Source organism: Sciurus carolinensis, chromosome 6 (genome assembly GCF_902686445.1).
Source record: "Sciurus carolinensis chromosome 6, mSciCar1.2, whole genome shotgun sequence".
NCBI lineage: Eukaryota > Metazoa > Chordata > Mammalia > Rodentia > Sciuridae > Sciurus > Sciurus carolinensis.
In genome coordinates this window covers 145,951,612-145,978,383 of record NC_062218.1, presented here as the reverse complement: position 1 = coordinate 145,978,383, position 26,772 = coordinate 145,951,612, and the positions used below count along the sequence as shown (strand labels likewise).

At 41.3% G+C, this 26,772-nt stretch overlaps 1 protein-coding gene and 1 long non-coding RNA gene across 3 annotated transcripts; one reads left to right on the top strand and one right to left on the bottom strand.

The window, feature by feature from the left end:
- Positions 1-793: 793 nt before the first annotated feature.
- Havcr2 (hepatitis A virus cellular receptor 2) lies at positions 794-15,443 on the top strand. Of its 2 annotated transcripts, XM_047554700.1 has the most exons (7): positions 794-1,000; positions 2,157-2,495; positions 3,570-3,653; positions 6,869-6,912; positions 8,332-8,458; positions 10,376-10,412; positions 12,348-15,443. In XM_047554700.1, exons 1-7 carry the CDS (start codon positions 943-945, stop codon positions 12,505-12,507), a joined length of 849 nt encoding a protein of 282 aa, XP_047410656.1. In that variant the 5' UTR covers positions 794-942; the 3' UTR covers positions 12,508-15,443. The 2 variants fall into 2 exon arrangements, with proteins under 2 accessions (XP_047410656.1, XP_047410657.1); XM_047554701.1 differs by lacking the exon at positions 3,570-3,653.
- On the bottom strand, positions 1,689-25,623 carry LOC124986280 (uncharacterized). The gene is made up of 4 exons (XR_007109005.1): positions 25,440-25,623; positions 5,121-5,285; positions 3,634-3,995; positions 1,689-2,306 (listed from the first exon to the last, which is right to left on the bottom strand). It is a non-coding gene; the product is annotated as an uncharacterized LOC124986280 (long non-coding RNA).
- Between the last annotated feature and the right edge of the window lie 1,149 nt (positions 25,624-26,772).

The window sequence follows — 26,772 nt, the reverse complement described above, 5'->3', positions numbered from 1 at the left end:
CAGGGCTGAGGGTATTTGGGGCCGGCGTGTTGCCTCAGGAATGAATGGTGTGGCTGGAACGCCAGACTTCCTGGCAGTTCATGCCAGAAGCCCCCTGGGGTGAGGGTACTTTGTATTCATGAGGTAGACTAGAATACGGAGGTCTCCTCAATTCCATCCAAAGTGGGAGGTAAAAAAAATTACAGAAAAGAATATGACTTTCCTCAAAGGCACTGTTTGCAAGTTTGAAGGTCAAAGTCAGATTATTAGAGCAGGGAGCTGTGCATATGTCACCTAACACGATTTCCTCATTTTATAAATTTCCTAAGTGAGGAAACTCAGATTCAGTGAGGTATAGGATATGACCTAATTTGTGTTAGAACAAGGACAAGAATTTTGTTCATGATCCTAGTGGCAATTGCCTATGAATGTGAGGATAAGGAACATGTCATCCATTGCTCTGTTCCCCGACTCATAGTCCCAGTGCCTGCATACAGGACATGCTTCATGAGCGTTGATCACAGACCAGACCAATGGACTGACTTGACTGAATGAATGCATGAGCCTTATGATTGTATTTTATGTTCCCTGTTAACCAGTCGGACTTGCACACAGTCCAATTCAGACCTACTTAATCTGAGTTATTAGAGGGTTCTCTCTGCTTGCCGTGACTAACACTTTTCTTCCTCTGAAATATTGCTTCCTCTTTGTTGAGGCATTAGGACAAATATCATCATGTGTACAGGATATGCGGGTGTGGTAGCACAAAGAACTGCGGTATCTTTTGACGTGACTGAAGATTTCGTTGCATTAATATAGAAATTATTGGTGGTCAGACACCTTTGTGTGTGGTCTGGCCTTCAGCAGGAGTGACTGCCATTCATGTGAAAGAGACAGTTGGAGGAAGCACCCAGTTCATTTGGAGAGTTCAAACTCTCCCTAGAGTCGTCCTCTGACGAGCCAATGTTTTCACATCTTTCCTTGGATGGTGTCCTGCTGCTGCTGCTGCTGCTACTTCCAAGTAAGTGTGGCGTGGGCATTTATGGTTGGGGAATGATGCTGTATGGATGGCAAGAGAGAGAGGCAAGGGTGGTCATCACAACATCGTTTGTTATGGCACCAGTTTGGAGGCAACCTAAATGTCCACCAGTGAAGAAGTAGGTAAATAAATGTGATATTTCATGACACACAACAGTAAGGCTGACCGAGTAGACTGGTATAGAATGTGTCTCAATCACAATGCTTTTTCAAATACCAAAGGGCCACGTCGGCATAATGTATATCAGGCTTCTATTTGTGTGTGTGCATTGGGAAGGAGCAGGAATATGTAGAGATTTCTTAATGTGGGCTCTAGAGAGGAGAGTTGGAAAATGGGGAAAAGAGAGGAGAGGAAGTCAGACTTTTCACGTACTTTTTATACTGTTTGGATATCTTAACATGCGAGTGTCGGGGGTGGGCTGGGGTTGTGGCTCAGAGGGAGAGCACTTGCCTAGCATGTGTGAGAAACTGGGTTCCACCCTCACACATATAAAAATAAGTAAATAAAATAAAGGTATGGCATCCATCTACAACTAAAAAAGAAAGTTTAAAAAACCATGAGTGTGTGTCTGTGTGTGTGTGTGTGTGTGTGTTGTAAAAGGAATTAATTTTAAACTGCAAAACAACCTGTGAGTGACTTCAAATACACAACCTTCTTATTTGGCCAAGAGTATTTATTCACTGTGTTCCTGGTCCTTTTGAAAAAAAGAGAGAGAGAAAGAGAGATTTATGTTCAGATAGTCATCCTCGGTTGATGAATAAGTGGTTCCTGACTGACAAGGAGATTTTCTCATTCCAACAGCTGGGTCCTCTCATGTTCACAGAACTGGTCCACAATTCTCTCCTAGTTCTCAATGTGGTGGTTCTGAAAGGGAGGGTCCAGGACCCATGACACCTGGAAACTCTTAGAAATACACATTCTCAGACTCCACCCCAAACCTACTGTGCCAGGAATTGCAGTGGTGGAGTCCCCTGATTCAAGTTTTTACCAGGCTTCCTGGTGATTCTGAGGCTGCTCAGTCATTGGCACAGTGAATCATCCTTCAAAGGGGACACCAGCAGTGTTCTCCTCTGTGCTCGCTGTCTTCTTGAAATATATCAACCTCACTCAGTCTTACTCTCCTTCCCTCTGTTTTCAGGGTCTTCAGAAGGGGAATACGTAGTCCAGGTGGGTCAGGATGCCTCTCTGCCCTGCAGATACGTTCCCTCCACTTCAGGGAATCTTGTGCCTGTGTGCTGGGGCAGGGGATCCTGTCCTGTGTTTGGATGTGATGCTTTGGTCCTCCGCACTGAAGAAACGAATGTGAAAGATCAGAAATCCAGCAGATACCAGCTAAAGGGGGATTTCTACAAAGGAGATGTGTCCCTGACCATAGCGAATGTGACTCTAGCTGACAGTGGGATCTACTGCTGTCGGATACAGTTTGCAGGACTCATGAATGATTACAAATTAAATGTGGAGTTGACCATCAAACCAGGTGAGTGGAATCTTTGCATGCCTTCTCTATGCATAGGATTCACACATGAATCATAATAAATATACTGATTTTTACTAACTCTACCTCCCCTAATTGCAGTCCTGGGGGTGGACCCTGAAGACCTAAACTTTAATTGACCCCACCTGTGATTTCTAGCAATGTTTAACACCCTCCCCTATGTTTTGAATGTCCTGGCTGGGATCTACAGAATGGGAAGACAACCTAGACTAGGGATTTGGTATCTTAACTGCTTATTAGAATCACTTGGAAAAGCCAGGGTGTGGTGGCACATGGGAGGCTGAGGCGGGAGGATTGCAAATTTGAGGTTAGCCTCAGCCTCTTAATGAGGCCCTAAGCAGTTTAGTGAGACCCTGTGTCAAAATAAAAAATGAAAATGAACAGCTGGGGATGTGGCTTAGTGGTTAAATATTCCTGGTACAACAACAAGAATATCACCTGGAGAAATCTATCTAACCACTACAATGCTTGGGCCCCACCCACAAATAGAGAAATCAGCATCTCTGGAGAAGGAAGCCTGAATATCAGCTGTTCATGGAGTCTACCCCAGGTACAACCAGGATTGTGAAACACTAGACTTTGCATGTGTGTTGGGGGAGGGGTACATATTCTTGTATGTTTTAAGATTTATAGGGCACATATTTTGTGGCCAGTTGGGGCCAGGTTCCAATCCAACTCTGCCTCTTACTAATTGCTTAATCTGAGAAAAATTATTTGAGCTCTGTGACCCCCCTCCTCTGTAAAATATAATAATACCTCCATATAGGCAACTCGATGGATCATATTTTATGCAAAGCTTTGAGTATGGCCACTTGTGTGACTCTTAGTCCTATTAATAATTAGGCTGTCACAATAATGACTGTCTCTTATCTCTGTCAAACATTTGAAGTGTGTGGTACCCTCTCAGTGAAGGACTTCAGGATCGGTTTGGAAGCTGAGGATGTGTTTCTCTTCATTTATTGTCTTTCACATTTTTTCTGCTGCCCCTTTGATTCTCCGAAACAAGTTCTCTGCACTCAGAGAAGTCTCATCCTTAATGTTGGTTTCTGACATTAGCCAAGGTCACCCCAGCTCCAGCTGCACAGAGTGATGTTACTACAGTCCTTCCAAGGATGCTTACCACAGAGGGACATGATTCAGGTAATATATGGGTCATAGGAGGAAATCTTTAGCCAGTCTCTGAGCTCAGAGGATGTTGACTCTGAAGAACAAGTTGAGAAAACAATTTTAGAGTAAAGGCATGAATGTTTTTCTGCACCTGAAATAGTATTTGAGGTGAAATAGTGTTTGAGGTGAAAGAGGTAGTGAACACACCCTGTATTTGGAAATAGGCACCCCAGGTTAGGATTCTAGATTAGTTACAAACTAGCCACATGACCTGGACCAAGGTCTTTCACTTCTCAGGATATCAGCTTCCTCTTCTGTTCAAGGAGTGGCTTCAGTGACTTTTGGATTCCATGACCCAGTGAAATTCCCCACCTCCTGTAAGAAAGAATTTTGGTTATGTATGTATTTTGCCAAATAAGGAAATAAAAGTATCTATTGTCAGTATTCCATTTAAAAAGATTGCTACTTCATAAGATACTGTGAAGAGTAAACAGGAGGGCTAGGGTGTGGCTCAGAGGTGGAGCACTTGCCTAAGTGGGTGTGAGACACTGGGTTCGATCCTTAGCACCACATAAAAATGAATAAATAACATAAGGTATTGTATCTGTCTACAACTTTTAAATTTAAGAATTTTTAAATTTAAAAATTTAAAAAAGAGTAAACAGGGCAATGTATGTATAAGTGCAGCATAGTATCTGGCCTGCATAAATTGCTTAAATATTAGTTGTTATTATAATGATTGACTTCACCTCTTTAACGGTTCAATCTTTGGTTGTTCCCTAGTGACTGGGAGTCAACATCTCTTTTGTGATTAGTGAGGAAATTAAATATGGCAGGAACAGGTGGTCACCCACATTGTGGGCTAATCAATCACACACATGTTAATTATGTGTCATTGTTTTATTTTAAAGAACCTACAAACATAGACCGAGATGGGACTTTAGAAGGGATCATTTAGTTCCACTTTCCCATCTTGTGCTTCAGTGCATCTTCCAATGTCACCACTGAGTAGGCACCTGCTGTATACCACACATGAAGGCATACAGTGGGTGGGGAGTTCACTTCCTTGCAAGTGTGGTCCCTTGTACTTGCCTACACCATGCACAGAAGTCCCTTTCCCCTTAGTTTTTGCTTGTTAGTTACTCCCCTCCAGGACAACAATGGGGCCATCTCTTACATCAGAGAATATAGGCAGTTTATCTAGATAAAATTTCTGAGCTTTTCAAGAGCCTGAATTGAGAAAATTTTGAATAAACAAACAAACAAAAGAAAAAAAGCAATTGCTCCAAAACAGGAAAATAAAACTAATAGAGAAGTTAATGAATATTTAACAGCTTTTCTGTAATGCAACATTATGTCAACTAGTCAACATGAGTCAACTCATAGGTGGTCTATGACTTTGTTTAATGTGATGTGGTTGCATTTAATGTGTTCAATATAAAATGGAGTGAAACCTTAAAAAGTCAGTGTTCCAAGGGTTACGGAATTTGATAAACTCACCTGAACACAGAACAAGGGTCCTCTCCCTTCTTCCTGAAGTAGGTGGGACTGGGTGGGTCACAGGTGAGTCCTCAGCTCTGAGAATACTGGTTTGAACTTCAGCTTTCTCAATTAATAACTTTGTGATCAGAGGTAAAGTACTTCTCTAAGAATCAGTCTCTTCATCTGAGAAATGGGGAAAATAATCTTACCTACTGTTGTGATGAGCACCAAATGGGATTGTGGGTTTATAATGCTAAGTACCATGTCTGTCTGGCATGTAAGCAGTACTGAGCAGTTAAAGGACACAGCATTTATTCGCTTAATGTCCACTCAGCTCACCCACACTGCTGCCTGCAGCTCACCCACCTCCTGGGTTCTCCAGGAAAATCACTGCGATTTCTTCTAACTGTCCCACCCAACTTGGCTCATGGCTGAATTCATGAAACTAGGCTCTGATAACTCAATGTGCTCCATCCATCTTATGGATCATTTTCATAGCAAAAGAAGTTAAAAAAGAAGAAGCAGTCAGTCTTACCATTTAGAACAGGAGTCAACAAGAGTCAAACTTAGAGGGAAGCAGAAACTGGATTTCCATGTGAAAATCTAGCATGTGGTTAAGATTCATGTTTACTTAGCAGTTCCACCCTTGTGGTTTTTATACTTTAAATTCCTGAATTCCTTTCAGGTAATAAGCAGAATATAATCTTGTTCAGATCCTTTTTTTAAATAATTTTAGGCTGAGAGTGTGCCTTTATAATATTTATATTATAGTCTGCTGAACTATTATTTAGTTGAAGCTGTTATGCATCTTAAAGGGTTTAGACTTCAAGGTTTCTGGAGGCAACCATGATGTTTAAGGAGTTTCAGAGTCTCTGATTTAGTCAGAAAAATGAGGAAGCATGCTTGGTTTTTCCAAAGCTGACAATTTGTTTTTAGAACACAGTGTTGGTTCCATCTTGTTTGCTGCTCTGTCCCCTGTAGCTGGCATAGGGTTATACATGTTCCTTGACTAGATAAGCAGATAAAATAAATAAATCAACAAAAATGAAACGGTGAGTTGCCAGCTTAACAGCAGGATTTTCAAAATTGTCTAGGGTAGATGGTGGAGAATGTATGCTTAAAACCATGTGGTCCTAGATAGGAAGGTCATTTCTATCATTCACTAAACTCTGTGATCTTGGGAAAGTCACTTACCTTCCCTAATCCTCAGTTTCTTCATCTGTCTAAGGGGACTAACAGTCCTTACTTTAGGATCCTTATTTTGAATGATACATGAGATACTTCATTAAGAGTTTGGCACAATGCCTGGCTCCTGGTAAATTGTAGCTAGAGCTATTATTTTCTTTTGAAGGTAACCCAAAATCTTCCTTCTAATGAGTAAATGTTAAACTCTTTCGAAAAAATGATTTTTTTTTGTTTTCTTTCAAAGTCTAGAACATAATGACTGTCATCATTGCTATTGAATTTTCTTAGAACCCTTTAAAGCCCTGTGGATAAAACAAACTACATATTCAATATAAGTCTTCCTGACAGAAATCTCTATTTCAGGAAATATAAGTAGTAGGGTTCATTATCTGAATGAATGCCCATGGTCATCCTGAAGTTGATTTGTAAGCAGTCAGTAAATTCTTTTGTCTCCCAATTAGTTATTGTGAAGATGATGGGGAAGAATTAGTTTTAAGTAGGATTATAGACATCATTAAGCTTTTTCTGATATACAAAAAAATTCTTCACTATTGACTATCTTCCCTTGTTTGTGTGTGCAGCAGAGACACAGACGTTGGGGACCTTCCATGATAAAAATCAAACAGTAAGTAATTTTTTTGTGTTTATGCTAACAATCTCAACTGAGTAAAGAAAATCTGGCTTTAGATATCTTCACACCCATTGTTTCCTTGGGGGCGGGGGAGGGGGTTTACCCCCCTTAGCTTCAGATTCCTTGTGTGTAAGGTTGACAATGACAAACCAAAAGGAAGAAACATTAGCGTTTTGTCCCTCTTCCCAAATTTCACAATTGTTACCACTGTGGAAGCTTCAAAGACTCTCCAACTTCTTCTACTACATTTCTTCTTGCTTCCCTTACGTCCCATGAGAAAGATTGCTTACTGAAATTTGTTCATTTATATATGACACGACACCAATCCAGAATATTCAAAGCCAAGAGTTTACATCACTGAAGCATAAAGTAATACTTGATTTTACCATAGTTTTAATGTTCCCCACCTTCCCAGAGTGAAAGAAAGATCACTAGAAAGCAAGCATGCAATGGTGACTTAAGAATTCTTTGAGGACACATCCAGGAGTCTGCGTTGCTTTGACTGAATCTTCTGCTCATGTGTTCACATCTGGTGCTCAGTATCTTGTGTTTGTCTCTCCCTTCTTTGCAATCAAGGACTGCCTCCTAAGCATCTTTGTGTGACCGCAGTGCTTATTGCACCCGCAGTGCTTATTGCACAATACTATACATGCTCCCTCTAGCAGCTGCAGAAATAATGCATGTTGAATAAATGTACACGTTCACTGAATAAATAAAAGATCTAACTTTTCTGAATTGTTTTAAAAGTGCTACCTACTATTGATTTTAAAGGAAGAACATGGACTAAAATTTTAGAAATAGGTTTTTTTATGTCTCTCAATTATCAGAAAAACAAATTAATTAGAGAGATAGCATTACTAGCTGCCTTTGATTGAGCATTTATCATGTGCCAGCCCCTGTGCTAAGCATTTTATATTATGTGTCACTTAATTTTCCCAATAATTCTTCAGGTTCACTTAGCTCTTGGTGATAGAGCTGAGATTTGAATGCAGCATGGTTTGGTTGCCAAGTCCTGACTGTGATGTCACATTCTTTCTGTGCAAATAGGGCTTTGGCTGCAAGGCATCAAATGAGAACCACTCTGAAATTCTCTGGGGAGCACAGGGTATGCTGAAAGAACAGGACTCCACTGTAAAGCCCATTTTTTGGAGTGTGGGTAGGGATCCATTTATTAAGAGCTCTTTGTACAACCACAGTGCAGTAGAGGATATTCCATTTCTTCGTTAACTCCAATAATTAAGCTAATCCATTTCTTTGGTGGTTTGAGGCTTGTCTAGAAGGGGTTGGTTTCAAAGTTCCTGCAATACTGTGATGCTATTAAACAGATGGTCTGGCTCACAAGTCATGAGACTGACTGAGTATACAGCTAATTTCTGGATATTTGCATCTTAAAAACTGTTTGTGTTTCCATAGCAATTATCCACACTGGCTAATGAATTCCAAGGCTTTGAAGCAACCACCAGAAGAGGTGTCTACATTGGAGTAGGAATCTCTGCTGGATTGGCTCTTATGCTTATCTTTGGTTCTTTAATTCTCACATGTAAGTTGTTGAACATGGTTTGTCTTTCTCTCTAATAGAAACTGGAAATGTTGGAACCAGTACAAACATAGATAGAAATATAATTTTGTGTTGGGCATGGTGGTTCATGCCTGCAATCCCATGAGCCAACTCCAGAGGCTGAGGCAGGAGGATTGGAGGCCAGCCTCAGGAACTTAGTGAGACCCTAAGCAACTTAGTGAGGATTCTGTCTCAAAATTAAAAATAAAAAGGGCTAGGAGTGTGGCTCAGTGGTAAAGTGCCCCTGCTTTCAATCCCCAGTACAAAAACTAATATATACTAATATATATATAACTTTGTACCTAAAGGTGATTAGACTAAATGCTCACTTATACTTCTAAACCCTCAAAATAATAATAGCTAATAATTATTCAGTGCTTACCATACATCAGGCAGGTCCTGTGCCAAATGTTTCACATACATTTTATCATCATCACCATCATACAAGATAGGCAGTATTACTAACCCCATTTGCTGATGGAGAGAAATAAAGTTGAGAGCGAGCAAGCCACTTTCCCAAGGTTTCAGAATTAGCAAGTTGCAAAGCTGGGATTTAAATTTAGGCAGACTGATTCTAGTATCTGTTCTGCACATCATTGATTAAGAAAAAAAAAATTTTTTTTGGTACTGGGGATTATTGAACCCAGGGGTGCTCTACCACTGAGAGACATCCCAGCCCTATTTATTTCTTGAGATAAGGTCTCCCTAAGTGACCCACACTGACCTTGAACTTGTGATCCTCCTTCCTCAGTCTCCTGAGTAGCTGGGATTATAGGTGTGAGCTATCACACCTGACTCTTGTCAGCTTTTAAGTTGGTATTCCTTGTCTGACTGTCCAGTGGATAGCTCCAATTTGATGTTTCACACATTAACATGCCCAAAATGGAGCTTCTGATTCTATATTCCACCTTCCCAGAACCTAACCTTTCCTTGTCTGGTCTTCTCTGTCCTATTTTACTATTGTCCATCTGGTTGTTTAAGCCAGAAATGCAGAAGTCCTTCTGGAATGCTCCCATTCTTACCTCTTAAGATGCAGTCCAACTGCAGTCCCTGAAGTCTTTCTCCAAAACATATGGTACGTACAATCCCTCATTCCACACCTCTCCACCACCACCTTCCTCTAAGGCACCATTATCTCTATTTCTCTTCCAGTTTCCTTGTTCTTCCTTTTCTCACACTCTCCACATTGCAGACAGTGATATTAACAGCCATATCAGATCATATCTCTGTCCTTCGATGATTTCCTACAGGTCTTAAAATAAAACCCAACTCCTTATCACAATGGAAAAGTGACACCTAGCCCCAGCTTACCCCTCAGCCTTCACCTGGGGCCGCTCTCTTATTCTAGCCATGTTTTTGGTATCAGAGACTCTTTCCTAAGGCTTCTCTCTTCCTGGAAGGCTCGCTCCTCCTGGCTCCTTGACACAGCCGACTCATTCTTTTCTTTCAGAGTTTAATGATAATCTCTGCCCCGTTATCTGTTTCAGTGTGTTGTGGATTTCTTTGATATATCACAATTTGGAATTATTTCCTTTATCTACTTGCTTTCTCTTTTCCTTTCCTTCCTATCCTATCCACTTTCTTCTCTTTTTTTCTTGTCTCTCCCATGCAAGCTTCATGAAGTTAGGGCTCATACTTTACCTTTGTCTCAACCATGCCTAGCAAATTGCCAGACGCTAAGAAGATGCCTCATAATATTTGTTAAATTAAAAAATGCATCTTCTTTATTTTCTAGTATAGTCCATAGAGTAAACTAAGACACACATGGGGAGTTTGATTTAGTTCCTTCTAAGGAGAGACCTGATTTCCCTAAACAACTATTACCTGCAGTGAGCCTATTTTATGTCTTATTTATTTTATCAAAGTACATTTATTCACTTTACTTCCCTCTTTTCCTAGGGTATTCTCATAGGAAAAAGAAGTTACAGAATTCAAGGTAAGAATAATGGAATGGGAGAGGGGGAATCTCGACAGCCCCTACTCTAATATAGTTTGGATCTTTGATCTGAGATGTTCCAGACTGGGGTTTGGGGGTCTAAGCTTGTATTTTTTTTTTTTTTTTTTTTTTTTTTTTTTGCCTTAGGCCTAATTATAAAATGTAAATTCAACATGTTGCTCTGTTTGCTCCCTGATTCATCTAGCTTTCTTAGTTCTAATGTTAAGGTATAGAATTTATCTCCCTATTTTTAAGAAATGTCTACTTATTTCTGTATTAATGTTTTTCTAAAGTGAACTGAAACCTGAACTGATTGAGCACTTACTATACCCAGAGTCAGGGCTGGACACTGAGGTAACCAAAGTGAACAGGGTTTTTATAAGCCCACCCAGGCTGTTCAGCTGATTGTGTTTAGGATCACTGGGTACTTAAGCAAACTGATGAAGGAGGAGTCCACAGCAACTGAATCAGAATTTCAGTGATGAGGACTGATGAATGTGATGAATACTTTCAGGTATTGCTCTGAAAGCTCTCCAGGTGGTTCTGCTGTGCAGTCAGAGCTGAGCGTTCCTACAGTCCCTGTCTCCATCATCATTCCTGACTATTCACACCCATCCATTCCTGGTTGGCATGGCTTATGCACTAGTTACCAGATTTTACAGTTTTAGTACATTTAGTTCATGAGGAGAATGCAATATATTTCAAGAAACAAATGACTGTCCACTGAATACTATCTAAATCACTGATCATTTTAGACTAAGTAAGATGTGGTATGTTACAAAGACAAAATAATGTGTAGTAAGAAGTCAAATAAAGTCAAATAAAAATTCAGTTATCAGTGCCAATGTTCTTCATTAGAGCAGAAACTGGGAAATATGATTATTATTCAGAGGTAACATTGACAGGCATTTTTCATTATTTGTAAAATTATGTGATTAATGTTTATCCCTATCTACAAATTATAAACTCCATAGAAAATTAGGAACTTGTCTATTATATTAATGACTGTATCCCCAGAACAGTGCCTGATTCTATCAATAATCAATATTAACATGGAATAAATTAATATTCTTCATGGTTGACCTGTGAGGCAGGACTCACATTATTTTCATATTACAGATAAGGATACTGAAACACAAAATTTACTAATATTCATCCTCAATGGAATTTTTGTGTTTCATTTAGTTCTATCCAGCTTCGTAAAACAGTGTGTAACATACTAATTATTTCTTGAATGTAAACAAAACATAGTGCATGTCTGTCATCCCAGCAACTCAGGAGGCTGAGGCAAGGATTGCAAGTCTGAGGCAAGCCTCAGCAATTTAGTGAGGCCCTAAGCAACTTGGTAGGACCCTGTCACAAAATAAAAAATATAAAAAGGGGTGAAGGGTGGCTCAGTGGTTAAGAGCCCCTGGGTTCAATCCCTAGTAGCACACACACAAAAAAACCCCAAAATACAAAAAAAGATTTACCCAAGTTATAAAGATGGCAAGTATCAGGGATTTCCAACTCTGATCTGATTGGATCTATAACACATTCATTTCAGTTTCTTTTGAAATTGTTCAAGTTCACAGAAGAATTGGAATGACAAGGGACAATAGACCTTCACCTGAATTCCGCATTTGGCATTCTGGCACTTTTACTTTGTCCATTGCTCTGTATGCACAATGGCTTTTCTGAACCATCTTGATACTTCACTGAAACACTTCAACCTTTAACCACTAAGAATGAGGATATGCAGTTTTTATACCTAAGAAAAATGAGGTTAATTCAGATTTTCTCAGTTATTCCCCAGATTACTTTATGGAGTCCCCCCACCCACCAGTCAACATCCAATCTAGGATCATTTATGTCTCCTTAGCAAAGCCTAATCTTTTTACCTGTTCCTGTTGCCTGGGGAATACTTAAGTCAACCGCGACACTTTCTTTCCACAGTCTCATCACACTGGCCAACCCCCCTCCCTCAGGGTTAGCCAACATAGCAGCAGAGAGGATGTGCTCGGAGGAGAATATCTACATCATTGAGGAGAACGTATATGAGATGGAGGATCCAAATGAGGACTACTGCTATGTCAGCAGCGTACAGCAATCCTGACCACCTCTGGGTTGCCACCTTTTTATGCCTTCATTTTCGACCTTGGTATTATTGTCTTTCTCAAAACTGTAAGAAACGTCAGCTGACCAGTTTTACAGGTGATGTCCACGGGCACAAAGAAGAGTATTGCTGTTTTCTGGAGATAAGTAGCTCATGTGGGGGGTTCAGCCGTGACCTTCACTAAACTTAGGTACATCATTGCCTTTGTATTCCAGCAAACAGGACTACCCAATCCAGAGACTGCCAATCATGCGCATTAGACTTCAAATGTTCTTTTATACATATTAGAAATTCTTGATATGAGATCTCTGGAGCTCCAAGAAATTCAGGCTCATGATGTGACCAGAAGTTCCTAAAAATGTAGAGAATACTGTGTGCAGAGACACATGCTTTTCTTCTTTGGTACAGAAAGTCAAAAGGGGCACTGATTTTCATGGAGATCTGTAATCCTTAAAAGGTTAGGATAAACTGGATGTGGTGACTCATGCCTATAATCCCAATAACTCCCGAGACCCAGGCAAGGGGACTTCAAGTAGGAGACTAGCTTTAGGGACCCTAAGCGACTTAACGAGACACTGTCTCCAAATGAAAAATAAAAAGAGCTGGGGTTGTGGCTCAGTGGTTAAGCGCCCCTGGGTTGAATTCCTGGGACCAAAATAAATAAGTAAAGAAAGAAAGAAAATAAAGACAAAGAAAAAAGGGTTATGATAAGAAAGGAATGGTCTTGAGGGTTTGAAAAGGAATGATCTTGAAGGTTTGATGGTTCCCTCTGAATCTCAGTTTATGCTTCTTTGAAAGTCACCTGTCCAGCGATAAGTGCTCACCTCTGCCTCAGTTAAGAAGACGACTCAGCAGGCCTGTGGTGTGGCAGGAACCTGGGGAAAAGAAGCACTGTGTGTGTGTGTGTGTGTGTGTGTGTGTGTGTGTGGCCAAATCTGCTTGTTGTGCATTCAAAGGGAAATATTTCTGACCAACTTCTCCATTCATGGGGAGAGCTAGAGCTGTATTTTTCACAGAAGAAGAACCAGTGACTGGGACACAAATTCTGTTTCCTGGAGGAAAGGAGGCAAAGTCTTCCAGCAGTCTGTATGGTCAGTATCAGAACCCTTGATGGAAAGACAGTGGTCCCTAAACTTAAATTCCAAGATGGTGCAGACTACCCTTGTCTTATTTATTGTTGCCTCCTCAGGGCCTGGCCTGGCTCTGAAACTTACTACATAACTTCAGAATGCAGAAAGGGGAGCTTTCTGTGGAGACGTTCCATTGCAGAGCTCAGACAGAGCATGAGTCTGTAAGTTCACTTCTTGGAGAATTCTCAAATACTCCAAAGCTCCCATATCCCCTCTTATCCTTGCCCAAATGAACTTTGTTTCTCAATATCATCTTTCTGTCCAGGATCTCATTACTCTTCATCTGTTGTTCTCTTTCTGCGGACCCCTCCTTAGCATATCTAGAATGTGGCCCATGTCTGACATCCCTGACTCTGGAGGCTGAGGCAAGAGGATCACAAGTTCAAAGCCAGCCTGGGCAACTTAGTGAGATCCTGTGCTAAAAAATAAAAAAGGACTGGGGGTGTAGCTCAGTGATAGAGCATCCCTGGGTTCAATTTCCAGTACTGGGAGTGTGGATGAAGTGAAGCAACAATATGGACCTGTTACTGACAGAAAATCCCTCTCCCACAGCTAGCTGATGAGGAAAGTGCTACTGTATATACTGTGTATATAGAGGATGCTGGTCATGGGCCACGCAGCAGCCTGTTTGTCTCTACGAGTCTTTCTGGCAGTCTGATTGTGTGAATTATATGGTATTTGAACTATATAGCTTTCTAAAGCAGATAGGTAAGAGAGATCATTTTGTACAATTAATTATAGGCAGCAGTTCTCTTACAGGCTGACAAATTAAACACAAGTGTTTTAAAATCATGAACTTTTAGTGGGAAAGAATATCACAACACATTTGAACCGGATCGATGGTTTCTCCCCAATGATATTCTTATTCTACAAAAATCTTTAAACAAGGGCATATGTACAAATATGATTACTGCAAGGGTATTCATAAGAGCTTTTTTACATCAATAGAAAAAATACTTGATTGCACAGTGTAGTTAAAAAGAACTAGGAAGTTTCATTGAGTTTTTTGTTGATTCAACAAATACTTAGTAAGTGGTTACTATGTGCTAGGTGCTGTGTTTGGTGCTGGGACCATGGACAGGGACCAAATAGGCATATTCCTGGCCACATGGATGTCATTTACTCTGACAGGAAGGAGGATTAGTGTCCATTCATTCAGTGAATGTTTATTAGCGCCACTTTTGGGCAGGCACAGTTCTGACCTCCAGAACAGCAGTGACTGAAGGGGCCAAAACTCCTGCTCTCCTGGCGCTTATGCTTCTTGTCAGAGGACAATGCTCTACGGTTAAGCAAAAGGAAAAGAGTTCTAGAGTAAGTGTACTTAATTGGTTGTTTTTTATTTGTTTGTTTGGGCCTTAAAATTATGATAGACTGAGTGTAGTGGCACCTGCCTGTGATTCCAGGGACCTGAGTCAGGGGAATTATGAATTCAAGATTGCCACTTTAGCAAGACCCTGTCTCAAAATTTTAAAAAGGGCCAAGAATGTAAACCAGTGGTAGAGCACTTGCCTAGCACATGTAAGGGCCTGTGTTCCATCCCTATTATGGCAAAAAAAAAAAAAGAATATACCAAGTATATCAAAATTAATATGATTATATCATTGGGACAAATGGTTGGGAAAGACTGACTTTTTCCTTTTTTTCTTTTCTGTTGTAGTTCATTTTCTCCATTTTCTTTGGTAATAAAAAATTAAATTTAAAGATCGGAGCAGTGTTTTCCTGTCTGCTCTCCTTTTCATAGGAAAAAATTAAGACCCGGATGGGTTAAGATCAAGGTTGGCAGTAGAATGTGACAGTAAGCCAGGTCTGGAGTCTTGGATTTTTTAAAAAATTTATTATTATTATTTTTTTATTTTTACAGACTTCATTTTGATTCATTGTACACAAATGGGTACATCTTTTTGTTTCTATGGCTGTGCATGATGCAGATTCACACCATCCATGTAATCATGCATGTACATAGGGTCATGATGCCTGTCTCATTCCATGAGAATAGGATTCACTCTACAACAAGTATGATAATGGAGAAGGTAGCACAGGGGAAACAAACACAAACACAAAATCAATAACAAAACAGAGACAGGGAAAGGGCCCAGGGAATGGCAAGGGGTAATTTAAAGAATTAGAAACAATGTCACCACCATCCCAAGGCTTTGAGGAGGGTTTTGACAGAACAGTGTATATCTCACATTGTTGCTGCTGCTCAGTGTGGCACCCAGGTGATGTGTGAGGTCTTGGTTGGGGAGTGTACCCTTCGGGTGTCCTTTAAAAAACTATCAGAGCCTGGCACCATGGTGCGCACCTGTAATCCCAGAACTCTGGAGGCTGAGGCAGGAGGATTCCAAGTTTGAGGCCAGCCTCAGCAACTTATGAGACCCTATCTAAAAAAAAAAAAAAGAAAAAAGAAAGAGCTGGCAATGTAACTCAGTGAACATAGTTTTGGTTCCAGGGCTGAAAAGGCACCACAATCTCTTAAATCCTTAAGGAAACATTTTGCAGTACACGCAATAGTGCCTTCTAGTGGCCTGAAAAGAACTGGTCACTTCCAGCATTCTTATAGTACACAGCTTCAGAACCCTGGTTCTCTCAATTGACATTAGTGAAGGGTGTATATAAATCACACTGGCACCTGTGGCGGTTCTACTTTTTAAAGATGTCAGCTTATTTTCCTCAACTTTGGAGGGGAGAGACAGTAGTTTTTTATTTGCATGGAATGCTCCATTTTTACTTAGCCTGAGTTGCTCAATTGACATTTATTAAAATCACATGTTGAATGGCAGAACGGTGCAGTAGAGGTAGTTAAACCCAGCTTTCACTTCTGCCTCTGCTCCAGTGACGTGGGTGGGTCCTACAACTCTTCCTCTTTTTTTGAATTGTTTATTCATCTGCACATTGAGGGGTTTGTTCCACACTGAGGTGTTTAAAGTAACTTCATGCACCAACTATCTCAAAATCTGCATGAGTTTTCGGTTTTGAATTCTGATTTAAAATTTTGATCTTTGCTGAATCTTTAAAAAATAGCCCAGCAGAGGTGATACACACCTAAAATCCCAGCTACTCCGGAGGCTGAGGGAGGAGGATCGCAAGTTCCAGGTTAGTCTTAGCAATGCAGTGAGACCCCTGTCTCAAAATAAAAAATAAAAAAGGACTGGGGATGTATTTCAGTAGTACGGCACTCAGTAGTGTGCAATCTCCAGTAGCACAAAACAAGATCAAAGAAAAACCTTTGCTGGGTGTTGTGCGAATAATTCTAAGGAGGAAGCAGGGAGATCATTAAATAAAAAAAAAAAAAAAATACAGAACAAAACAAAAAACCCAGTAGAGAGCAGTTACTATTCTAGTCCACTAATATTTCCTTAGAATGTGTTTAAATTAGCAAGTGGGTGAAAGATGGGCTGATGGGAGAGATTCAGTTTTCAAACACACTTCGCAGTGTTCTTATGTAAAGGTGTGGCCAAGGGGTAAGGAGTGGAATCTGGGAGAAACCTCTGGAGGGAGCGCAGCCAGCAGACAGCCAGAAGCAAGGGAAGGCTGTGCGAGGACCTCTCTCCTGACGACCCTGGTGAGTGGAGCGCTCTGCAAACTGGTGCTGAAGAGAAAGTCAGAACATTGCTGCTTGGACTTTCTCAGTGTTACAGGGAACTAGGACCTTAGGTCAATGACAACCGAGTTGGTAGAATAGGGGACGTGAACATAAAATGGAGCTCTTTGGATCTTGTGGGGGATAGTCTTACTTATTATTTTTTTGGTACCGGGGATGGAACCAGGGATGCTTAATCACTAAGCCACATCCCCAGCCCTTTTTATTTTTTATTTTTGGGACAGGGTCTTGCTAAATTGCTTAGGGTCTCACTAAATTGTTGAGGCTGTCTTTGAACTCGCAATCCTCCTGCCTCAGCCTCTGAGCTGCTGGGATTACAGGTGTATCCCACTGCGCCCATCTGAGATAGACTCATGTAAACAGAATAAGGGACTTATATCACTGAATTACTGGAGCTTTTTTTGAGCAAGTTTAGCATGAGAAACAGAGAGGAAAAATACCTGCCGTGTGGAACCTTTGGATTAATCTGTATTACTTAGGCCAGTATCTGTAGGTATTCTGTAATATTACATGAGATGGAAACAGGAATCTGTGTATAGAGGGCATAGTTATATTCACAGTTTTGTGCATTGACTTTTGTGATTTGTAAAATATTTGTAAAAAATAACTCATTTTCTAGTGTAATGTTGGGTAAAAAGGAACCTAGTATTGGCTACTGACTTGCAGGTTTGTGTTAGAAATCATTGAACTTGTAACAGCGGTCCACTTTACGTTTTGAATATAACCCTTGCTGCTCTGTCACTGCAATTCATTTTTTTAAAAGGACATGTTTCTTTCTCTTCCACTCTCCCTGCTTTTTTTCTAACCTCAGGGGAAACAGGATTACCTTTTTTCCCTATTTTAGACAGAGTTATCTGTCCTTGAGCACACACCCACCACAGGAATGAAGTAACCCATACTTTGGGGATGGTACCAGAAGATCTCAGAAATGGCTATCTCCCAACTTAACAAGTGACTTAAAACTCCCAACGGAGGACTCATGGAATGTAGCCTTTGAATCACCTCCTTAAAAGTCTTCTAATGGGCAGAATCACAGCCTTTGGGACAGGAGTCCCCTGTGTTTCTCCTTTGCTAGTAATTTTGCAATAAAATTTCTTTTTCCTTTTTCTCAAAACTGTGTCCTTGTTATTGGATTGGCATTGGGGACAAGGACTGAGCTTTTGAGGACAAACTGGTCAAGTTCAATTGAAAGGTCTAAGTTCGATGTGAGTAGGCACACGTGTTTTGGTTTGTTGGGGTGGGGCGAGGAGTGGAGTGGGAGGGTGTGGCCAGTCCGGGAAGGTCAGTATCTTGGTTTGGACTTTGCCTCCAAGGCACTAGGAAACCACTGAATGATCTTAGGGTAGGGGAGATATTTAGAGAAGACTGAAAATAGTTATCTTCAAGGAGAATTCCCCACCATCCCCCATGACCTGCAGTTGCAGATAGCTGGAGATTTTGGTCCTCTTGGACTGGGCTCCGCTCATGACCCCTTCATTCCCAGTGTCACCCAGGTGCTCCATGAGGGTTGCTCACTAGTTCCTAGTGCATCCGCTCTCGTAAAGCTTTCCCTCAGGTCTTTTTCCTGTTCCCGTTGTGAGCTTTTGATCAATTTCTAACTTTGCCGAGGAAACCATCAACCCAGAGCTTCCATAAACATATCCACTGAGAGTGTGTGCGCGTGAGACTGTCCTGTGAGACTATGCATCTCTGAAGAAGGGCCCGAGGAGTCCCCAGAGAGCTGCGGGAACTTGGCTCAGGACAATCAGGGATTCCTGGCATATGAGACGGAAAAGAATTTCAGCAGAGTTTAGTCAAAGGCCTCAACAGAGATTTACTTAGAAAAGTAGACACAGTCAAGGGAGATTGAGGGCCACCTCGAGAGAGAGATGCTTCTGGGGTAAAGCAAGGAGTACCCATTCAAGGGAGAGTGCCACCATCTCCAAAGGGAGGGACAGCACCCCGTTGGTGGGGTGTTGATGTTTACAGGGGGAGGGTTGCAAGGACGTGGACTAGAAGAGGAGCCGGGGGAGCTGCACAGTCCCACACGTTTCCCTGCGCTTGGCGCATTGCTTTCATGTGACAAGGACGTGGGCCAAGGGCATGTCCCTGAGGCGCTGCAATTGTCCATGGGTGTATCCTGCATTTCAGTGTTTTACAGGTACTGCTGGGACTCAGTATCTCTCCCTTTATTCCAAATTCCTATCTCTGTTGAGATAGGCAGTGGAGTTGTTGCCGAAAGCTCGGTCCTTGTCCCTGATGCCAATCCAATAATGAGGACATGGTTTTGAGAAAAAGGAAAAAGAAGGTTTATTTCTTTGCTAGCAAAGGAGAAACACAGGGACTTCTGTCCCAAAGGCTGTGATTCTGCCTGTCAAGGAGAACAGGGGATTTTTAAGAGGTGATTCAGAGTAAATGAGATTAGGGCGATCAGGAAGGAGAAGATCAGGGAAAAGGAGATGAGGGAGGAGGTCAGGGAAAACTTGGGAAAAAGAAAAAAGCGAGTAAGTTTCAAAGCAACAAGGGATATAGTCAAAGCATCAAGTGAACCCCTGTTACATTTCCCCCTGTCAATTTCTAGCTTCCATTTCTATGGAAAGTGGGTGATGTGTACAAGTTACTTCCTGCTGAAAGGGACGAAGTTGGGGCAAGTAACCCAAAGCCCTTGCTCTCTGTCAGGTGGAGCTTGGACAGTTAAGGGCATTCAGCATCAGAGCAGTACAGAGGTCCACAGTGGCAGATGGCAGGTGACGGAACAAGGCATACATTGGGCAGGAATCGTGCTAAGACAACAATAAACAAGACAGCAAAGTATTACTGTTTTTGTAAATAAGCAACACAAAAACAAGGCTTCCAGCCAGTCTCTGAAAACCATGAGGACATCATTTCAGTGAAAATCATATCAGTGAAAAACAGATCAAGTTCATCAGCATAGGAGGGCAGGAAGATTTGTAGTTCTATGAAATCAGATGGAAATTAACTCAGGACAAATTTGTGACTCTTGTCATTATTATTAGGCACTCTCACAAAGAACCCTTTCCTTACAGCCTCCAGCTTTACTTACTTTTGGTAGGGCTGAGACAAGTGCACATCTTAAGTTACATTAAAAACCTTTGTTTTTCCTTTTAAAAGTCCATGTAGGACTGTGCCCAGGCTAGACTTTCCTGCCAGGTGTTTAAAACCAAGTTGGTCAAAACTGACCTTGTTCCTATCTACTCTTAAGAGTCGGCTGAGGTTCCTCAGAGATCACTCTTGGGGACATGTGGGAAGCCTCCTGTTTCCTTTAGCTTTCCTCTACCAGTGGTGCCACTTGCCAGGATGGATCAGGGTCTGGCTGACCATACGTGGCTTTACTTGGAAGCATCAGGGACATTTCTATCTCCAAAGACTCTCCGCTTTGCAGAATGTGCACTGGTGGCTTCCTCTTCTCTAGGGCCCTCTCAATCTGGCTGATCAGCAGATTGGGTGACTCACCAGAGTTGCAGGGCCCAGAGAGGGGTCCCGTCAGCATCCTGGCTGACTTTAGAGGGCAAGGACCAAAATATTGGCTGCTTTTTCTTTGGCCCTTTTACTTCCTTGACTTTGGTCTCCAAGTTTTTGGTTTTAAACACCCAGCAAACCAGTTCCACCAGTTTTAAAGTAGGAGTAACAGGTTATAATTTCAATATCTATAATTTTACAGATTCCCCTTTCATTTAATTGGGCAACAGTTAGAACAGGCAGCAGTTGTAAAGTTTACAAGGAAAACACAAAATGACATTAACAGCAAAAACTTCAGTTTGTGTAATAGCTCTGAACCAAGAAAAGTGACTTTATAATCTTGGACCATTAGTTATATATTATATTCCCTGTGTGGGACCACAGTAATCTTTACAACAAAAATCAATCTTTTGAACACAACTTTAAATGAGCTGAAGTCCAGCCTATTTTGGAACCATTCTAACATGGAGTAAAGTGGGAGGCAGAGCTTACATCAGGTAAGGTTAGGGGGGCTCTTCACAACTAACAGGATACAACATTACATCTGAAAACATGAATCAAAGACAGGCTATGAGAGCTTTTAACTTTCTTTTTGTGGAAAAAGTGGCAAAATGCTTCCATGTTTTACAATACCACCTTTAAACATATCAGGCTCTCCTTACTACCTTCCAAAAATACATTTAAATTCCAATTTCAGCGTGAAGAGTAATACACCATTGTATATATAACTTATTGACAACAGATTACTTTCTTTATTCAGCTATAAAACATCAAAACATGAATAAATACCAACCAAATTTATTATTTCCATCCAAACCCAAGACTTGCTACACCTAATTTTAGTTTAGAGAACATCAACTTGGCAAAGTGTTCTCCGAAGCTTTACATTTAACTAAGTTTAACTTTTAAAGTACAATTTAGAGTCCAGAGTGAATGCTAACAGTAATCACAAGTCTGCATGGGTTAACAAAAATCAAAGGATAGCCTTAAATCTCATATGTTTAGAAAACAGAGTTAATGATCAGAAAATGACTTAGTCAAAGCAAACAGATATAAGACATGTCTTCAAATGATAGTCAGATACCATGTATAAAAGAGGGCCCTTATTGGTTATCTGGCCAGTAAACTTATTTGAACTTTCATAGAACACTTAGACAAGGCTCAGGAGATGAGTTCTCAGAGGTATACATATACCTAGTCACATGTATCTAGGGTTTCAGCTATATTGTTATAACTAACGGTTGTTTGTTGCACCGGTTACAAAATAATCATAAAACAGGTCACGTCGGGGTCAAAACTGGCTCAAAGGACGAATGTTATCGCTAATAAGTGGATGATGACACATAATGGGGGGTGGGAGGGGTTAGGGTTAGGGGGCAAGATTGGAGGAAGGAAGGACTGTATAGAGGGAAAAGAGGGGTGGGAGGGGTGGGGGGAAGGGAAAAAATAACAGAATGAATCAACCAACATTACCCTATGTAAATTTATGATTACACAAATGGTATGCCTTTACGCCATGTACAAACAGAGAAACAACATGTATCCCATTTGTTTACAATAAAAAAAGGTTAAAAAATAAATAAATAAATAAATAAAATAGCAATAAAAAAAAAAAGCAGGTACAAACTCTAATTCCTTTAAGACTTAGTTTCCCCAAGTATTAAAACCAAACAAATGCAAGAAAATTATCTCAATGGATAAAAACAGATCAATGTTTCAGACTTTGCTTCATATCAGTACATTAAAGTTCAAAAATAAGTAACTGTGCCTATTTAATCACAAATGCAAACTTTTTTTTTTTTTTGCGGTGCTGGGGATCGAACCCAGGGCCTTGTGCTTGTAAGTCAAGCACTCTACCGACTGAGCTATCTCCCCAGCCCCAAATGCAAACTTTTGAGATTTACCTTCCACAAACCTTCTGTGTCATACTTAACTTTTCACAACTGCTTTCCATCCTTAGTTTTATCCACTTTCATCTTGGACTTTAGCCCAAGAATATTACTTCACCAGACAAAATACTTTCTCATTCAGAAACATTTCATTTACCTTCTAATTTTCCTTATGAAAATATATTTCCATACCTATAACCTTCTTTTATCTTTTCTAGTTTTGGACCCTTTCTTAAATTCATATGAATATGAATTCGTATTCTAATCCTTATGAATGTTATTTGTGCATTTAATTTACACAACAAATTTTATCCCAGGAGAGAGTTGGACAATTCAGCTTCTACAAAAAAGTGCCTTAATCTTTTCTTCTCCCAGATTGCATTGAAGGGGTTGGTTCATAGGATATTTTTGAGCCTGACCTGTCTCCATAATCATTATCACAATGCCATCCACTTTAAGTGACTTCCCCACTGTCAATGGTATCCAGAGGCTCCTTTTGAGCCTTTTTTAAATACTAGGCATATTGATAGGCAATGGAGAAGACCCTTTCCATTCTTTTCCTTAGGCTTCCTGGAAGATCCCTTTGCAGAGGCTGCCTCAAAACACAGGTTGATCTTCATTTCTGTCTTTTTCTTTTCTGGGTGCATTTATTTATTCTGCCAGTCTCCCCAGGCATTTAGTTTGGTGGGATACTATTGGGATACTATTATAGAAAGAATTGCTTTACTCCAAGTGATGAATGTTCTCTGGCCAAATGGGGGTCTCCTGTCAGATCTTAAAGGGTGGACTATTCTTGTCCCCAGGTCATGAACTGACAGTGCTGGAACCTACTACCACATTCTTTGTGACCAGCAGCCTCCTACAGCACAGGCAGCTTTTCTGTTTTTTTCCCCCAGTTTGAGGTTAGTGTTCTTGACCACAGCGAGATGATCGGTGGCTGCCTGATACCAGGCTGAGAAATAGTGCTGGAAGGGCACTTTCTTCTGGTGTCCTGCTACCCTTGCACAACAGAGGCAGCACCTTTTGACACCTTCAACTTAGTTCCTGATGATTCAGACCCCTTATCATGCAACTGCATAAATGTCTGCATATACAGAATCTCGTTCATATACTTTAACCCTGACAGGCCAACTTCAATGTCAAGATTGTGTACTAATCCAGAAAAACCATTTGAAGACCAGATTGTGTTACAAGTAAATCCTCTTTCTCTTCGACAGGCTTATCCCTATAGGTGGCCCATTCAGCCAAGATCTCTCTGCTCAAGAGACTATCAGTAAGATCAATGCAGCATGGCCCATTTCTTAAAGGGCCAGTAACAGACCAAAAATAAATAAATAAATAAATAAAAATAAACAACAACAACAACAACAAAACAGACAAGAGCAGATCACCGAAATAGGGGCTGACAAATGGGAACCTTTAAAACAGACAGACCTATAAGTACAAATTTCTTCCACTTACTCTACCTTTGACCGACCAACTCCAATTGCAAGATTGTACAAAAATGAAACACACAGAGAGACAACCAGAGTGGAGGCCCAAAACCATGACCAACAGATGGGAGCCTTAAAATTGAACAGCCAAGGTCTTTCCCAAGAGACAACCTATAGAATCAATTGCAGTACTGCCCGTGTCTTAAAAGGGGCAGTAGCAGATACAAAGAAAACAACCAGAGTGAATTCCCAAGCCCAGGGCCAACAAACAGATGAGAACTTAGAACAGATCAGAGGGAGTACATATCCCTAGGTTCTCGAGTCCCACTTAACTGTGACTCCTGCACCACTGGTGCCAAAGATGTCAACAGAAAGAGGGACCAGATGGTCCCACAAAGAGGAACTAGATGTATGGAATCAAGGGTCTTGGTGTGCACACTGGGGGCTTACCAAATGGCCAAGGGCGTTGTGACTTTTCCTGAGTTCAGTTTCCTTTTTCTCAAAGTAGAGTAATTGATAGGACAACTTGTGCAGTTCAGGGAGAGAAGGTGGGAGTTCCCCAAAGCAAAAAAACCTCAGCAGCTGCTGGGACAGTCCCCGAGTCCCTCCCTTTACTCAAAGGAGCAGCTCTTCTGTTTGGTTCAAGGCAAACTCCCACCATCTCCCAATTTCTCCAGTGGTCAGCTCTCAACGAACTTGTATCCCCAGCATGGAAGTGGGGGTCACTTGGACAGCCAGACCTGTCCAAGAAAGCTGAAGCTGGGGCTGCTCTAAGGTCCCATTTGGGGTTCCAAATTTGTTGCTGAAAGCTTGCTCCTTATCCTTATCCAATAACAAGGACACAGTTTTGAGAAAAAGGAAAAAGTTTATTGTTTTGCTAGCAAAGGAGAAACTCAGGGGACTCCTGTCCCAAAGGCTGTGATTCTGCCCATCATGGAGAACAGGGGGCGTTTAAGAACTGATTCAGAGTAAATGAGATTAGGGACATCAGGAAGGAGAAGATCAGGGAAAAGAAGATGAGGGAGGAGGTCAGGGAAAAGGTTGGGAAAAAAGAAAAAAACATGTAAGTTTCATAGCAACAAGGGATATAGTCAAAGCATCAAGTGAACGCCTATTACAAACCCTCTAACTAGGCACCAGATTCCTCCGTTCCTCAGTAAAATTTCCCTTTCTTCAATCATTTTTTCTTCCTCTTCTTGATCATCTACAGATCACACAACTATTATTTTCTCATTAAAAAAAAATCCTCTCTCTTGATCATACTCTCCAACTTGCCCTCATTCATTTTTCATTGTTTGTAAAACCCCTTGAAACATTCCCTGTTTCCAATTGTCCCCTAATATTATTTTCTTTTTAACTGAAGTAAAAACTTTTTTTAAAAACTCTTTTTTTTTACTGAAATAAATACTTGGTAACATACTCAGGTCACTGATGATCTTCAGGTTGCTCAGTGCTGTGGGAATATCTCAACTCCTGCTGCCGCGGCTTGTCTTGTGATGATTGCCAGGTGCATTTGCTTCTCTTGGCTTCCAGGGCCCTGTTTACTGTTACTTTGTCCTCTTCCCTTTACTGTCTTAGTCTGCTTCCAGTTGTGTGTTGGTGCTTCTTCCTTTTCATGGCAGAAGGCCCCAGGACTTGGTCTTCAGTCACGGGCATTCCTTTGTGCATCTAATTCAGGCTCATGACTTGAAATACTGTTTTTCCCCCTCCCCCACCATGCTCCGTGATACTGTTGAACTCAGGCGTTCTACCACCGAACCACATCCTGAACACTTTTTATTTTTTATTTGAGACACGGTCTTGCTAAGTTGCTGAGGCTGACCTTGAACTTTTGATTCTCCTGCCTCAGCCTCCAAAATAGCTGGAATTACAGGTGTGTGCCACTGCACCTGACTACAAATACCACTTCTAAGCCAATGACTCCCAAATGTGTATCTTTAGCCCAGATCTCCCTCCTAAATGCCAGCCATCTCTACTTGGGTCCAGAAGATACCGTGAACTCAACCTGTCCAAAACCCAGATCTTTCCTGGAATACCTGTGATACAGTGTTCCCCTTCTCATCTTTTAGCTTAGGTCAAAATCCCTAGAAGTCACCTCCAAGTTCCTTCTCAAATCCCACAGGAAGGTGTTTGTTGCACCTTCTGAACATGCAGCATCTGAGTCCTGGATGTTTTTCTGTCACCTCCAGCTATCCCTTCCTTTCTGAATTCCTACAATAGACTCCCCACAGGCCTCCCGGCTTCTCACCCTTGCAGCTGCAGCATCGTTCTCCAAGGAAGTTAGGTCCTGTGGCCCCATGCCCCTGCAGGGACACTCCTTTCTTTTCATGTGGAGTGAAAGGTACAGGAGAAAAGAGAGTCCTCAAGCAGTGGCTCATGAGGCCCCATGTCCGTCTTCCCCACTTAATCCTCAGCGTGTACCTCACTCTGGTCGGGTCTCACCAGCCTCTCCCAACACACAGGCGCTCTCCTGCCACAGGGCCTTTGCTCTCCCTCTTGCCTCTTCACAGAAAGCTCTTTCTGGAGTGACTGACTGTTCTTTGGCCTTGCTCAATAGTACCTTCTCAGTGCAAGTAGAAACCCTGTTCACACCTGATCACGTTACCTAGAATCGTATCCCTTCCGCTCTCCAGCTCTGCCTCCCTAGCTTCCTTACCTGAATCCGTTTCTCTCTTACTTGTTCACTCATGCATGAGAGCTGGCTGTCCGCACTGACACAACTCATGTGACTGTGAGCAAGCTGTTAGCCTCCC

Bases quoted from the DNA above. Each gene is read 5' to 3' on its own strand.
- Havcr2 (XM_047554700.1), top strand. From the start codon at position 943: ATGTTTTCACATCTTTCCTTGGATGGTGTCCTGCTGCTGCTGCTGCTG. The intron at 8,459-10,375 runs GTAAGTTGTTGA...CTCTTTTCCTAG, and splicing joins TGGTTCTTTAATTCTCACAT to GGTATTCTCATAGGAAAAAG. The intron at 10,413-12,347 runs GTAAGAATAATG...TTCTTTCCACAG, and splicing joins AAGAAGTTACAGAATTCAAG to TCTCATCACACTGGCCAACC.